The 16,981-nt window shown below is 47.0% G+C and overlaps 1 protein-coding gene across 1 annotated transcript; it reads left to right on the top strand.

Annotated features, from left to right (window-relative positions):
- Positions 1 to 1,776: 1,776 nt before the first annotated feature.
- Lsm11 (LSM11, U7 small nuclear RNA associated) lies at positions 1,777 to 16,296 on the top strand. Its single transcript, XM_055610720.1, has 4 exons — positions 1,777 to 2,235; positions 8,747 to 8,886; positions 14,543 to 14,626; positions 15,025 to 16,296. The coding sequence occupies exons 1-4, from the start codon at positions 1,785 to 1,787 to the stop codon at positions 15,433 to 15,435; spliced, it is 1,086 nt and encodes a 361-aa protein (XP_055466695.1). The 5' UTR covers positions 1,777 to 1,784; the 3' UTR covers positions 15,436 to 16,296.
- The last annotated feature ends 685 nt before the right edge of the window (positions 16,297 to 16,981 follow it).

Genomic DNA, 16,981 nt, shown 5'->3' on the forward strand with positions numbered 1-16,981 from the left:
AGCAATTCCTTCAGTATGCCCGATGAGGCAGTGAAATCATTAGCTCTTGACGAGCATATTTAGCTTAATGGTGAGTTGATAGCATTTCCTTTCAAAATTGGGCAAGTAGGGAATAAACACCAAAGTTCCATGACAACCCCTAGAGAAAGTTTGTGCTTTCACATACAGGGAAGCCTATCTCTGGACTTACCCTAGCAGTAGTCATTGACTGCTAATTGTGTAGCCAGGAGATTTTCAGTCCTGAAGGGGATTTTAAAGCAATAAACCAGGTTTAATGCCAACACTGTTAAGAAACCATCACCCAGTGCTTGGTTGTTTTCATCCTGCTGCCGTGTGCACTCACAGTTCCATATTAATTTCCAGTTTTCATCGTCGTTTTGAAGATGCTCAGGTTTTCTTTTGGGTCACATTTTCAAACTTACAGAAAGTAAGGAAGACCCCAAAGAGCTCGTGTAGACTTAATACTGGTTGAATACTTTGAGAAGGTGGTGGCAATTAGGAGAGTGACTTGGCTGGCTGCTGGGTGGCAGCAAGCAAGTCAGCCCTGCTGGATGAGGAGGTCCTATCTACAGGAGATACGAGCTCTGGCCATTCTTCCAGAGGACTGGGGTTCAATTCCCAGGACCCACGAGGTAGCTCACAACCATCACAATTCCAGGGGACCCACCACTCTCTGGTCTCTGTGGGTGCTGATTACATATGGCACACAGACATACGTGCCGGCAAACACACACAGGTTTTCGCTGAATTAGAGCCATAAAATAGGGTCGATCTGATCTTTGGACTCTCCAGTACTCTGGAAAACAGTGATGGAGTCATTTTTCATTGATACTAAGGGCTCTCCAGTCTTAGTGGGCAGGGAAAGGAAATGAGGGTCGTCATTACCAGTCTTCTATAGTATTTAGCCAGCTAACATGCACCCGATGTGTGCTCTGTACCCTTCTGTCATGCTTCAGATGACAGAACACAAAGAGGCTCAATTTGAGCTCAGACAGGCTAATCCAACTCATGTCAGGAGTATAGGTAACAGGAAAGCAAACTGTGGTGTCTTCTGTCCTTTACCTCCAGCTGAAGCTGGACAACAGAAAATGATCACGGACTTTAAAATGCAGGTTTTGGGGCCCACCCCGAGTCTGGAGTATCAAACACCCTAAGCAGTGAGTTAGGTATCAATGAATTTTTGTTTGTTTTCAATAAATGGCTAGTTTTGTTGTTGTGTTCGAGACAGGGTTTCTCTCTGTGTGGCCCTGGCTGTCCTGGAACTCACTTGGTAGACCAGGCAAGCCTCAAACTCAACAGAGATCCACCAGCCTCTCCCTCCCAAACGTCTTTGATCAAAGGCGTGCACCACCACACCCAGCTTAAATGACTAATTTTTGAACTACCTTCGGGAATGTTGGCTTTGTCTTTGAATAATTTGTCCCTAATTGATTTCAGATCTCAAATTCAGAAAAGATAGTAAATGTCAACGAGGGGGGGGGGGGAAATGAGAACTAATAAACAGTATCTACTTCAGTAACAAAAGAGAAAGGTCAGAGGGCAGTCTCAACAGATCAGCTGTCTGTGGAGGCGGAGCCAGGCCTAGGCAGGCCACGCCCATTCGCCACGCCCCCGCCACGTGCCACACCCCCCGCCGCTCTCCTGAGCGAGTCGATGCTGCCCCCTTGTGGCCGCGGCTGCGCAGTGCGTACCCCTGAGCCGCGGCTGCGGCTGCGCGGTGCCGCCCTCTGGCGGCCCGGCTCCTTCCTCCCTCCCATCGGCCTCGGCTTGCGGGCCTTTCAAACATGGAGGAGCGCGAGTGGGGGGCGAGGTCGGCTCGCGCCGGCAGTCCGGCCAGCCCGCCCAGCCCGCGGCTGGACGTCAGCTCCTACAGCTTCGACCCGCTGCTGGCCCTGTACACGCCGCACCTGCCGCCCATCCCCTACCCCAACGCTCCGTGCTTCAACAACGTGGCCGAGTACGAGAGCTTCCTGAAGGGCGGGCGCACCGGGCGCGGCCGAGCTCGGGCCACCGGGGAGGCTGCCTCGGCGGGAACCTCCACCGGAACCTCCACGGGAGCCGGGACCTCGTCCAAGGCCCGTCGCCGCGCCGCGCCCACCCCGGATCCCGAGCGCATCCAGCGCCTGCGCCGTCTCATGGTGGTCAAGGAGGACGCGGACGGCGCGGCCGGGGCGCGACGCCAGGGACCGGGGCGCAGCAAGAAGGCACCCCGTAACGTGCTCACGCGGATGCCCTGTGAGTGCTGCGGGGTGGCGGGAGGTCTGAGGAAGGGCTTGCAGAGGGCATCTGCGGGAGTCTCGAGGGCCGGGCGGGAGGGCGGGCAGGGTCGCCGGGGAGTCACAGGCTCTGCCCGAGTTGAGGAAGGGAGGAGAGGGGCGACCCACGGGGGAGGATCTGTACAGGCCATTGCTGTCCTCACCCAGGTGGTGAGGAGCTGCAGAGGGGCTGCGGGAGTAATGAGGCATGCGGGGCGGTTGTGGACTTGCAGACGGTTTGCGGGGCATCAGAGATCTGCAGAAGTGATGAGAGGTCTTGGGGACCACTGCAGGGAGGTGGGGAGCAGACATACAGAAGTTACGTTGGGGCACAGCCACACTGAAGGTGAGAGTGGGATTTGAGGGTCAGGTGGAGAGTGAGGAAATGGATCTGTTCACATAGCACAAGAGACATCTCATATCCCAGCCAGGGAAGTGACAGCTCCGCCTGGGGTGCCGTTTGCCAAGCGGCTGCAGGTACTTGATCCACTTATGACCATATTAACTAAATCACTCGTTTTGGAATGCCGCAGACACAGAATGCTACCAAACAGGTGCGGTTTTACAGCCATTGGCTGGCTGGGGCAGGACTGTCAGGCTCAGGTTGCTCTGTGTGCAGGTTGTTTTAAATTCTGAAGGTGTAAACGGCACAAAGGAATTGCCTACAGCCTCCTGATAGCTCCTCAGGGTGAAGCCGTAAACAGCAAAGGTTCTAATGTGCTATTTAGGTCTTGTGTAAATGGAATAGAAACAGCCTAGGGTTAATGCCAAATAGTTATGACATCTGCCCTGTGAACATAATGACCTACTTAGCCAGTCGAAGCTTCTGGAGCCTGAAAATTAAATCGTTACAATGTTAAGGTGGCTTCTTTTGGAATAGTGGGGCGAACTCAGCAAGAGATCCGTTTTGTTAAGAGAGAAACGCCCTGAAAAGCAGTGTACTCCTGCTTGTGCCTGGGTGGGAGAGCCTCCCTGCCCAGCTAGGATTTCCCAGAGCTGGCTTGCACAGCAGGAGCAGAAAGATAAGTGTGCATCCGTTCTGGTACAGGCAGCTGCAGTAACGTCTTTTGCCTATGTGTGTTGCCACCGTTAGCTTGTTGACTCGCACCCAAGTCTCAGAGTATAACATTTATTCCTGTCACCGCCTTGCTACCATGATTCTCAAAGGGGACACTTGAGAGTGGTTCCGGTTGTCAGGACCTGTGTGAAGAACAGCTTCATCCGGGTCTCATGATTAAGTTCTTTCCTGGAGTGAAGACCTCACAATATTAGCCCTCATCAAAGATAACCTGAAGCAGTCGGGAGTGGCATGAAAATGGGTGGATACCACAAAGAAGAACCTTCCCAAAGTAAGGAAAAGAGGAATAGGTTTGTTAGGGAGTTTTTCCAAGGGTCACCTTTAGGACTTGAAGTTAAAGAAGGGCATGGATGAAAACACCGTCTTCAAAAATCAAATTATTCAGTTTACTTTACATGTTAACAAGAGGTCAGCCCTTTTCATAAATGTATAGGGTTCACCTAAGTTTGAATACTAGCTTCTCCCACTTCTGGCTGTTTTATTTTTGGCAAGTTATATCTTCAGCCCCAAATTTTTCCATGGTGGATAAAGAAAGCAATAGTAGTGCCTGGCTGTCACTGTAAGGGTTAAATTCATCAACACTTCGAAAACATAGAGACAGTGACCTTCTCTAATAGGGATGTCTTCAACAGCTGCTGATGTGATTTCCTGTAGGCTGTAGTGCTGGTCAATATTATTTTCAGGTGGATGTAATTAAAAGTACTTGTAGGTGCCTGGAGCAGTGTTGGCTCAGCTGTTGCCTAAGCAAGTGACCTTGAACAAATTACTTTGATGTCTTTGAGCCTCTCTGTAGTGTGATAATCATGAGTGCCAGGAAAACTGGCCTTCCCTCAGAGAACTTGGGGTAGGAGTTATTAGATAAAGCTCACCAGAGAAGAAAGTTAACTTTGTGATAGATCTTTGCTGTGAGCATATCTTTTTTTTAATTAATTAATTTAACCTGCATCCCAAGAATGACGTTTTTCTCTCCCTCTTCTCCTAGTTCCCCACCCCCACACCTCTACTTCTCCTCCCTTTCTCTTCAGAAAAGGGGAGGTCCGTCATGGATATGAACCAGCCATGGTATATCAAGGCTAGACACCTGCTCTTCTATGAAGACAAGACAGGGCAGGACAGTAGGGGGAAAGGGTCTCAAAGGCAGGCAACTGAGTCAGAGACACCCCTTTCCCTGATGCTAGGAGTCATATGAAGACCAAACTGCACAACTGTTATATATATGTAGGGAGCCTAGGCCCATCCCTTGCATGCTCTGTGGTTGGTGGTTTAGTCTCTGTGAGCCCCTATGGACCCAGGTTAGTTGATTCTGTAGGTTTTCTTGTGGTGTCCTTAACCCACTGTGAGCACTTCTGAATATTTGGTTTACCTTTCTTTTAAATGCCCCAAATAATGAACATGAATTTCAGTCTCTTAATTATCAACTGTCAGAACCTTCCCAGAGTCCTCTGTAACCCAAAGTGCCCAGGAAGAACCCATCATGTCAGGCAGGGGATTGGCCAGATAGGGACATGTGTTGTTTTCTGTGTGGTCCCTGAGCCCAGTGGTGCTTCGAAGAACCTTGTTGCCATCCTGGGATTTCCAATAGGGAAGGTGACTGTACTGTTTTTGCTCCAACACCACCTTCTAAGGAACTTTGGAATCATCAATGAACCAGCCACACCCACAGTTGGGGTCTGTTCTTAGGAACTGTGGCCACTTTTAATGCCTCATGTCTGCCCAGGAACACTGTGTTTCAGACTCTTGGGCCATGTTACCCCAGGTTGATGTCAGTCTGGTCACAGAAATCTCCAGAGCTGTCATGCTTGTATGAGATGCTCTCACCTCTCTTCTGGAGGCCATCATACTGCCACCTTAGGGGACTGCACTTGAAACGTACGTGTCACCCTAATGGCACTAGGAGACACTACTTCAACTCAACAACCTCTCTGGATGACATCCCCATCTTGCAGCTGTCCTCAATCACGGGGAGGAGGGGCACCACCTCTACGCATCACACTGAGAAGAGGCGTACCCAGTAAACCTGCACACACCGTGGGACTGAGTGCAGTTAGCAGCCCGGGGTCTGTGCACGCGCTGTGTATGCAGCCCTTGCTTTACTCTCCTGTGCTGCCCACTTCTGCTGGAACACTTGGCCTCAGTGAATCCTCATCTGAGTGCCGTCATTAAGTACAGTCTTCATCTTTGTCTTGGGCAGAACGAGCAGATACTAGTAACATGAGGAGTGGATAACTTCCTGAGGATGCTAGCCCTGGGCACACCCAGCAGCACCCAGCAGATTGCTGGAGAGTTCCAGAGAGTGGCTAGGAACAGAAATTGTTCAGACTGGGACTGTGAAGAACTGAGATGACAAAGTCTGTGGCCAGAGAAGGGCAGCCGAGAGCCATGAAGACAGAGTAGTTGTAGAGAGCAATTATTAGGGCTGGCTGTGGAGGAGTGGACCACTAGCAGAGCAAGGGCCTGGTACCTAAGCTTAGAGTTGCTGATCTAAGAATCTGGCTGGTTTTAAAATCATGATTTTTTTTTTTTTAATTACTCTGAATATAGCCTCTTGGGAGCAACAGCGCCTGTGTATTTAAGGTAGTGAGATGTAAACAAAATGATGGATTTAAGGTGGGCTTGCCAGAGGGTGGGCTCTCAATAGAACCTGGAATGGCAGCAGTGAGGAAGATGTTGTCGTTGGTGAAGGGAGCCAGGAGACCTGAAATATGCCAATCATGTGACAAGATTCTGGATGGAACTGTGCTGCAGAAATGGAGAGTATTGGCAAGGTCTCAGTCCCTGAGAATGTATGGCTTGAACTTCTTGCTGACCATAGAGCGGGCAAAGCTTCTCTTGGATGAATGTGTCTCTGGAATAGTGGCAGTAGAGAAGGGGATTTTGGAAGAACTTTCTACATAACAATGCATTTTTTTTCATACTAAGTTTTAGGAGCCTGCCTCATATCCATCTGGAGTCTGTCATAGAAATGGCAGGAAAAGAATGTGGAGTTTTAGAATGGGAAGCTCATTTTTGCCTTGAAAGCTCATTTTCATAGGTGATGCTGATGTTATGTTTTGACCACGTATAAAGAGAAATGAATGCTTTGTGGAATTACAGCTTGTTGAATGTTTGGAAAAGGAAAAAAATCAAAGGGGAATTACAGACATGAGAATTAAGATACCCAAGTGGCCTTTTGCTTAATTATGATGCATGCTTGCTCCTCTGTTTTAGGAAGATAAAGTAAGGTCCCATATTTTGTTCAACTTAAAGAACTTGCTCTTTGTGGAAAGAGGCGGTGTGTAGTTTTGTGTAGAGTGTCTAACCCAGGCATTGTAAGGAGCTTCAATAAATTGAGTTATGGAGACCTATTCCCAAAAGTGATCTAGAAGGCCATTAGTCCAAGTCCATTTTACAAATGAATAAACTTACATTTGTAAGGAAAAGGTTCCTCCTGGAGGTTACTCTGGGTAAAGATCTGAGTACTGGTTACATACCTGATTTTACAAAGTCTGTGACATGCACAGATCTGCACACACATACACACACACACACACACACACACACACACACACACACACACACACCAAGGTTTCAAATACATTGCCAGAAGAGAGATTGATGGCCAGCAGCGTCCTCTGCGTGCGCTCTTATATGTCTGGTCATGAGCTTAGATTTTAATAGTTAAGCCATCTTTCCAGCCCCTCTGGTTCCTTTCTGAGGCCACTGTTTCTGACACTGCCTCAAACTGTGCCAGGTTACCTAATTTCCAATCTGACATATAAACTCCCACTTTCATATGTTGAGTCATTTTCTTGCAAGAGGATTTTCCTGCATTTGTCACGGTTTTCATTTCTATGCCAACTCATGAATGAGAAAATCAGTTATCCAAACCAAAGTACAAGGCTGGTCTCTCTTATAACACTAGCAATAATAAAAATTTGGTTTAAAAAATGTATTGGGGTTCTTTTGTGTGGTGTGTGTGTTTTTTTAATACTAGAACCAGCAGCTCATGGAAGATAAATTGATATGAAGAAAGAAAAGCCTGTCATTGCCCCAAGCTCTGCAAGAGAATCTTTCACTCTAAAAATGGACTCTTTCCGGCATATTATTCTTCCCTTGCGTGGTCACACTGCTGTGTTCTCAAGATGATTTTTAGGACTCTCAGCAGACATCCTTCTTACCATCAGGTCCATTTCCTCCCACTTGAAGACATACACTGAAATACAGTAACTCCAGAGCTCCGCCAGGATATATATCTATAACAAAAACAAATTTTGTTCCATGGTGCCACAATGAAACTTAATATTGTGTATGATAAATTGAAAAATAAATTTTTAAATATTAAAAATTAAGTAATTGAACATACTAACTCAGTCTTAAAGGCAGCCATATCAATGTACTGATTAAAATAGAATTAAAAATACAGAAACAGCTCTACATTTTCTGAACAGTTAGACTTGAACACACAGAGATCTGCCTGCATCTGCTTCATAAGTACTGGGACTGGGAGCATGTGCCACCACACCCAGTTTACAGCTTTAAACTTTTATGGCATACAATATAAAATTACTCAAATGAACAACTCTCTGCCCCTATAGAAATATAGAAATGGCTTTTCTGCTCCTTTCCCTTCAAGCAGGGGTGCCCAAAAGGGCAATCTTGTTCTTCCCTCCCTTCCGGGAATATGGGGCAATGCATGGAGATTGTGATTATTTTTCAGTAGTCATATCTGTGAGACTGTGTGACTATAAGGTTGGAATGCTACCTTATAAACATGCTTTTATTTTATTTATTTTTGGGTTTTTGGGATAGGGTTTCTTTCTAAAGCTCTGTCTGTCCTGGAAATCTCCCTGTAGGCCAGACTGGCCTGAACTCGGGAGATCCACCACCCTCTGGCTTCTGAGTGCTGGGATTAAAGATGTGCTACCATGCCTGGCTTAATATGTGTTTTTATTTTAATGGATAATTTTTTAACTCCCCCCAAAGGGCATTTTCTTTGAGAGGATAGCATGGATTTATAGGCAGTATGAGGTTGAATTTATTTCCCTCAAACACATGAACAAGGCCTTTGGTTCATGAGAAGGTTGACCCAGGTATGCAGTTCACCAAAACTATACTGAAAAACATGGAACTGAGAAGCCAGCTACTGGTGCATGCATTCCCTTTTATTGTCTTAGGATCACTGTCGTCATCAAATAGAACAGGCATTTACAGACAGTGAAAGATTGAGGTTTGAGTCACAAGCGGCTTCTCCACAGGCTGTTGGAATCTGGCCTCTTTTCTGAGTGTGTTGGCTGTATTCATCCTGCCACTCATGGGGCTCCTAGTGGTGAGAATGACATTGCCTTGAGTGTGCTGATGTGCCAGTTGGCCTTGGCTGTCCTGCCAGTGAAGGTAGGTGTTACCCAGAGCTGACCAAGGCCTTCTGTTGTTTCAGTGCATGAAGGCAGCCCTCTGGGTGAACTCCACCGCTGTATCCGTGAGGGAGTGAAGGTGAATGTTCACATCCGCACTTTCAAGGGACTTCGGGGTGTCTGCACAGGCTTCCTCGTTGCATTTGACAAGTTCTGGAATATGGTAATAACCCTTTCTTAAATCCCCTATGTGTCTAAAGGCGTGAGTAGCCTTGTTAAAGCAAAGCCCTAGGAATAATTTCTCAGAACTGAAATCTTTATACCCGGATAATCACCACTGGAAACGGCTTTTCTGCTCCTTTCCCTTAAAGCAGGGGTGCCCAAAGGGGCATTTTTGCTCTCCCTCCCTTCTGGGGACATGGGGCAATGCATGGAGATTGTCATTATTTTTTAATAGTCGTATCTGTGAGACTGTGACTATAAGGTTGGAATGCTACCTTATAAATATTCACAGTACACAAGACAGCCTCCGTCCACCAAACCAAGAACTATCTCATCCTACATGCCCTTAGTGCTAAGGTTGGGCGATCTATAACCTAAAGAATAACTATATCATCCTTCAGTAATTTTGGATAGACTGCCTACCAGCCATTCTGTTTTGTCTTTTTGAGAGAAGGTTTCTCTGTATATCCCTTGCTGTCCTGGAACTGCTCAGTAGACCAGGCTGTAGACAAAGTATCACTATGTACTCTTGGTCAAACTCACTATGTAGACCAGGCTGGCCTAGAACTCACAGAGATCCACCTGCTTCTCCCTTCTGAGTGCTGGGATTAAAAGCATGCACCACCATGTCTGTCAGAGATCCTGCTGCCCCTACTTCCTGAGTCCTGGAATTAAAAGCACAAGTCACCATGTCTGTCTTAAGACCCTTCTTGTAACTGTTATGAAATTTGAATCCTAGGGGCTTCACTGTTTGGTAATCCCTCCAAGCCTCCATTTTTTCATTTCTAAAAGCAGGCCAACATACCATGATGAGTTTATTGTTAAGAAGAGACAAGTTTCTCTATATATCTGGACAGGATCTCACTCTATAGCCTGGAACTATGTATGCTGCCTACCTAGAGTGGCCTTAAACTTCTGGCAGTTGTCCTGCCTCGTTTTCCAGCCTGGGATTAAAGGTGTGAGCCACCATACCTGGCTGTGGGGGAAAATAATTAAATAGAACATATTTATTGAGAGTAGTGGTCATAAATACTTTGTTTTGATTTTAGGGTGAGTTTGTATTTTTCAGAGTAGCTTCCGTTTCACAATCCCATTGAACCCGACAGTTGTCCTGTGAGGCTGATCTTGCTCATACTGCTCCTGTCACCCTGTGAACCCCAGGCTCACTGAAACCGAGGAGCATAAAGGAGCAGCCATGCTTCTTGGCGTATGGTTTGCGGCTGCCCGGGAGCAGAACCACCGAGGCTTTCTGTTGAACTGTACACATGGGAATCTCTAATCTCGGGGCTGATGAGATGGCTTAGGCAAGTAAAGTAACTGGTCACCAAGCCGGAAGACAAGATTGATCCCCACATCCCACTGGTAGAATGTAAGAATTGAGTCCTGTTGATTGTCATCTGACTACTGTGCCCAAGTGGTAGCACACATGTAAAAAGTCTGAGCTCTCTTCTGGGCCTTGAAACTCCACCCCGAAGAAGCCCTAAATAAGCCTGCCTAGTAAGGTAAAGGATCCTATCATACTTCCAGGTTAGAAAACCCACCAATCTCTGAGCTCAAAAACCTACCAATCCCTGAGCCCTAAACCCCACTAGTCCCTGCACTTGGTTGAAGTCTCACCGATCCCCACCCTAGAACTCTTTACCCTGGAAAACCCACCAAGAAACTCTATGAAGTCTGCCTCCTGTTCAGTCCTCTGCTGCTTCTTGCCCAAGCAGAAGCAGCCACCCTTTTGTGTGTCTTCCAAATCTCTTGTGTGAGGTTTGTTGTATGGTGTGACTCTGTGCTATTCCTTGGCGTTTAGCTGCCACGCCTTTTCCCTCAGAGCTGCAACACTTCTGTTGGGGAAGCCTTTTCCCTCAGAGCTGTAACACTTACATTGGTATTATGGCTGGGATAAGCTCTCCTGTGCCTGGGCTCCTCCTCAGGGTATGAGCTGCACTGGGATCCTCTCCCTCAATTCCACACCCACCCGCAACAGATTCGCCTTCCCATTCACTGATCGATTGACAACCCACCCACCTTCCCCTTCGGTTCGTGTAAGTGCTTCCCTGAGTCTGAGGAAGTGACTGCTGAGCATCTGACACCCTCTGATACTCTTCGAGGCGGAGGTACCCCAACCATGGTTTTTAAGGCTATGGCTGGCCCTTTTCACCTGACCCTTTGGAGCTGCAATCCTGCAGTTTCCTTAGGCCCATCTGGGCTATTGCACACCTTTCTGCCCCCTTTCCTGCCTCCCCTTGAAGCAGCCTGTATTCTCACGGTTTCTGTAGGTCCTTGTGTATTTTGTGACTCCATTCCAACGCTTTCTGTTGATGAGACCTCATTCCTGAGCTCTCGGATTTTTCTTTCTTTTCTTTTTGTTTGTTTCTTTTTGAGACAGGGTTTCTCTCTATAGCCTTGGCTGTCCTGGACTCTTATTTGTAGACCAGGTTGGCCTCAAACTCACCTCTACCTCCCTGTGTGCTGGGATTACAGGCAGGTACTACCACGCCCTGCTTCAGTTGTTTCATTGTCTATAGGCAATCCTATTAGGTGATTAGCTGCAACCCCTGTTGAGTCTATTCATGCCCCATGGAATAGCGTGGTCCTCACTGGTGCTCCCTGAGTCCTGGGGACACCCTCAACTACAGGCTGCAGCAGCCTTTTTTCTTCTTCCCCCACCCCCATCGATGGAAAGTGTCTTCCATATCCTCTTATTCACCCTTGGGATGCCTGTTAGAAAACCTCCAGTCTCTATACGCAGCACTCAACCTAAAGGGCTCCAAACATGTTCTTGGCCTCAATACTCCTTAGATAATCAATTCAAATGGCTTCCTAATGGCACCCAGATTCCAGTATTATTCTGGAACTTTAAAAATACTGAGAGGGACTGGGAATTGGGGAAATGGAGAGATTCCCCATTCCCTATATTCAAGCTTTTTCTTTCTCTGCTCCAAGCCCTGGTTGTTTTTGTCTAGTCTTCCCCAACACTGTGTAAATATCCTGTCTTAAGTTAATTTACATAAATTTGTTGCAAAGTGGAAGCCAGGACTTAGCTGGAGGGGAAGAAAGCAAGGGAGTAGTCCCGGCTCCAACATGCACCCCTACACCCTCAATCCCTCCCCCTGCCCACACTCCTCACTGGCTGGTGGGGCTCTCGGCTCCCTCCTGCTCCCTCCTGCAGTGTCCTCTGCTTAAAGCCAGGGCTCAAAATGTTCCCATCTCTAAGCCTTCTTTGTTTTCAGTTTACTGGATTCAGTTTTACAGGGATTCAGGTGTCTTTTAGGTATGACTGGCATTAGACTGTTGTTTTATGCTGTCCCACTTCAATTAAAATCTCCCCCTCCTCTTGACCCAAGCATACTTGTTTAAAGGTTTCCTCCAAAATCTCTGTCCCATATCAGGAGAGCCACCTGACTATGTGACAGAGAAAGGAGCAAAACGAAATAAAGAGACACACTATTCCCAGTACGAACTATCGTTACTCCTTTAGGTTTGGTTCAACTCTCTAAAACTTCTGCTAAGATAAATCATATCTCAAGATTTGTATATTGTGTAAACATTTTGGTTCAAGGGCTGGAGATGATTGTCAGTGGTAAAGTGTCTGCCAAGCTCTGTGAAGCCCTGGGTCAGGTCCCAGATTGGTTCCTTCTCTCTCTCTCTCTCTCTTCTCTCTCTCTCTCTCTCTGTTTTTTAAGACAGGATTTCTCTGTGTAGCCCTGGCTGGCTATACAGGACTCACCGTATAGATCAGGCTGACCTCAAACTCAGAGATCTACCTACCTGTCTCCCGAATATGGAGATTAAAGGTGTGTATCACCTGCTCCAGCTGTGTAGACTTTCTGTACCTCAAGATTTGCAACCATATTGGGTATGACTAAAACTCTGTAAAATCTGTAACAAAAGGATTAACTTAAAACTCATAACACCAGGTTGATAGTTAAAAATCTATGTGTAGGCATCTTAAAGGAAGCGTGGCTTGCCACCATCTTAGCTGCTGTGCCTCCTTAGTTTGGAGGCCACCACATGGCTGACAGTCATCTTTGCTAGGGTTAGAAAGGATGGATTTTGCTATATGACTTCACATCCATCTGGATTAAAAGTGACCACATGGCAAAAGCCCACCAAGGGGAAAAAAAACAGTTCCTAGCTATGAAGCCTAAACCAGATGGTTCCTTTACTATTTTCAGTCATGCTAACGAGCTCCCCACCCATCAGCCTCAAGCCACAGTCCCTCCTATCCCACTCCAGCCTCTTTGGTCTCCCTTTCTTCCTCCTCAGCAATAAGCCACACAAACCAGCCGTCTCAGGCACGCACTTTCAGCCCTTAGCCCTACTGCTATTTGTTCCTCCTCCGCCATGGAGCCTTTACCTCCCCCTACTCGGCCTAAACTGGCCTCTGTTCTCCCTTTGTGGGACCTTCCTTTGCATCCATTGCATACTTATCAAAAGAATTAGACCACACTACCCAGGGAAAGGCACCTTGTCTGTGCACTTGGGCCACGGATGAGCTTCTTATAAGAGATTCAAAGAAGTCAACCTTTTGGTCACTTATTACTGTCTTCTCTCCTCACCACCTGTCCCACCTTCTAACATACAAGGGTCACTAAAACATTACCCCATCCCAAGTTCCCTCCTCAAGTAGCATTGGTAGAAGTTGCCACACTTACCGTTCAGCCATGCCCACGTCTCAGCATGTGAACACTGACTCAAGTTGCTGATCTGACCCTCTTAAGGTGTGTACTGCCACCCTCTGCCACCAATCATATTTGGTTCCAAATTCTAGAGTCTGCTTCTTCAGCTGCCTCTTCCTTACTGTAGGGTCAAAAGTCTGAGCTCAGTTCCAGGGCTTGAAAACCTACCAAGCTCTGAGCTCAAAATTCCACCAATCCCTGGGCTCACCCAAACTCAGGACTTGAAATCCTACCAATCCCCACCTTGGGAATCTCCATCCTGGAAAGCTCTGGCCCCAAAAAACCATATATAAATCTGCCTGTCACTCAGTTCCTTGACCTGAGCAGAGGCAGCCATCCTCCTGTGGCTTTTTTATAAATCTCGTATGTGAGGTTTCTTCTGCTATGTGATTTTGTGGTATTCCTTGGCTCCTGACTGCCAGGTTTCTCCTCAGAGCTAATGTGCCTTTTCTCTCTACATACACACAAATGCAAAGAAAATTTAACAGTGTGCTAGTTAGGCTAGCACAGAAGAGGCAGAGGCAGGTGGGTCTCTGTGAGTTTGAGGCCAGCCTTGTTTACATAGAGAATTCCAGGCCAGCCAGGTCTATGTAATGAGAGCCTGTCTCAAAAAAAAAAAAAAAAAAAAAAGGAGGGGAGAGAATAGGAGGGGGAAAGCAAACCAAAGAAACAGAAACAAACAAAAACCTCATTCTTTTTTTTTTTTTAAGAGCAGCCTTTCATTTGTATTTTAATAAGCTTCCTGCATATTTATACACTGAAATTTCAGAACATCTACCATGGGGTTGTAAAGACCTTCAGAGAAGCTCATTTAATATGCTAGAAGAAGCTTTGAAATCCTTGGCCCCTGGGTCAGGCCCTGCTATCTTGTATCCAAGCTGAGTCACCTGTTTAGTTTTGCTATAATTAATCTTCTGCCTTTTCAAAAAAAACCTCTATAAATAATGTTCATTTTTTTCCCTTCCCATTGGGCTCCTCCTCTAGGCCCTCACAGATGTGGATGAGACCTACCGGAAGCCTGTCTTAGGCAAAGCATACGAACGGGATTCTTCGCTGACTCTCACTAAGGTAGGCAGCTCCCTTTGACCGCCTTCTAGCTTAGAAGCCATGATCACAAGCCCACTGCCTAGGAGGCAGGTACCTGCATCAGAGTCTTAGTCCCTCACGGCATGCCCCCAGCAGACCCCAAAGCACCTGTTTTTTACCTACATACATGAGCCATTAGCTGCCTCTTCAAAGACCTTAATGCCTTTCAGCTTTGTGCCACAGAGATAAGGGGGTACCTTTTCTCTTATCATCATTATCTGAGTTATGTCTAGAAATTAAAGTGACCCACTACTTTTTTTTAAATGTCAATGCAAGGAATTCAGAAGTTGTAGCTAAGGAATTTGACCTCGTTATGTGTATTGACAGAGTCAGGTTGTAGGCATTACCATGGCTAATAGTTGTCACTGCTTTCCTGATAGCTGTTTGATCGGCTGAAACTTCAGGATTCCTCCAAAAAGGAAGCAGATTCCAAGTCGGCTGTGGAAGACTCCACCCTGTCTAGATACTCCCAGACATCCACTTGGAAGGTGGCTTCGGTGTGGGGACGAGGAGACACCGATCGGGGCTCACACAAGCGCTCTCGCTCCGTCCCTTCTTCCCTGCAAGCGTCTGCAAGGGAGGAGTCCAGGTCCGAGCTGTCAGGGAGGACTACGCGGACAGAAGGGTCCAGTGTGGGGGGTACTTTCTCCAGGGCCACCACCCTTTCTCGAGGCCAGTCCCGTAAGAAAAAGCGAAAGCCCAAGGTGGATTACCAGCAGGTATTCACGAGACACATAAATCAGATTTTCATTCGAGGTGAAAACGTCCTGCTGGTGCATCTTGCACAGTGAGCATCTCAGCCCCACTTGACCCCTGGGCTCTAGAAATAAAGTGCATGAACTGTTTCCTATGCTATATCCTAGTATCCCAAACAAAGTGTGAGTCGCAGAGATTCCCACTGGTCCTGCCCGTGCAGAGGACAGAGCTGGCTCACCCTCTGGAAGCCCAGCTGAGGGAGGTACAGGTCAGCTATAGTCACCAGGCAAAAGCCATTCCCAGTATATGCGTCTGACGGGCCATGGAAACTAAGAAATGTCTGAGAAAGAATCATTCCATTTCTGACAGCTAGTGCTCCCAGAACGGTGAGTGATCTCATGACCGTGTTTGAGCAGTGTGAATTGCCTGAGAGCCCTGAACCCATATCTTGGAACTGACATTTGCTCTACATCCTTCTCTCTTGATCAAGAAGTGAAATTTCTTGTCCTTGAATATTAATAAGGTCTAGAAGAGTTACCAGCTTATTCGGGAGTAAAGCTCAGCCAGGTGGTTGCTCAAAGCAACCGTGGTGACCTCTCTGCTTTGACCCCCTCTTCCCATGGGAAGGAACAGAGGAGCTTGTCAGTCTTTCCCTCACCAGAGGTGGCCTCTGCACATGGCATACCAGATGGGCTGTACCGTGCTCGTGGTGGCTTGTTGTCCTTTCCGACTCCTGTGGCATGGTGCTAGTGCATGTGCTTTGTGGTGTCACCCCTATGTTGTGTGTGACCGTCCTGACGTGACCCTCATGTCTGGATTCAGAGAGTTCTGCATGAGCTCCGCAACATACATGTATCACATGGCTGAGCGCCCCCTTTCCAGGCGGGCTGGCCTTGTGTAGAAAGTCCCTCGGAATGGTGTTACCACGAAAGGGAGGTCATCCTTTTATTCCCTGTGTCAAGCCAGTGAGGTTCTTAGAAAGTAGAATGGGTGTGTCTAAGGACACGTGGCTCCCATTTAAGCTTGAGTGGCAGGAATACCAAAGGACCCAGGGAAGCTCCTACTTGAATTATCTCACCATATGCTTTTCATTCACAAGTACAGGATGGACCGCATCTTGACATAGACTGTTAGGCAATATTGATTTACAAACATATGTTGATACTTGCTTTATCTTAGAAAACTTATGTTCAGAGGAAGAATAAGAAATAACTAATTAGTTCAAATGTATGTATGAATAGAACGTTTCCCCTTTTGGGTTTGTGAATAGCATGGGTAAGCCTCCTGAGAAGCAGGGAAAACAAAGCTTATGGAGCTGGGATACTTGGTTCTTCTGTTAGCTGGACCACTGCCTCATCAGACAATGAAATGTGAGCAGATGTGCCTCAGTTTCCCCATCAGACACCTACCTCACCAGGGCACTTTGGCAGAATTTTAGGAAGGCATTGTACAGCCTCTAGCATTTCTAAGTGCCAGGAATAAATTTTCCTTACTCTATTGCATAGCTCTGTAAAATTCTTGTCCTTTGAGCAAGGCAGGTGCTATATGAGAAAGGTTCTCCCCAGCTGTCATCTGTGCTCTTGTAGCCATTATCAGAACTTCAGCAACTGTTTTGTATGGTCTGTTCCTTCCTGTAGAGGG

Source organism: Psammomys obesus, unplaced genomic scaffold (assembly GCF_907164565.1).
Source record: "Psammomys obesus unplaced genomic scaffold, mPsaObe1.curated_primary_1811, whole genome shotgun sequence".
Classification (NCBI taxonomy): Eukaryota; Metazoa; Chordata; class Mammalia; order Rodentia; family Muridae; genus Psammomys; species Psammomys obesus.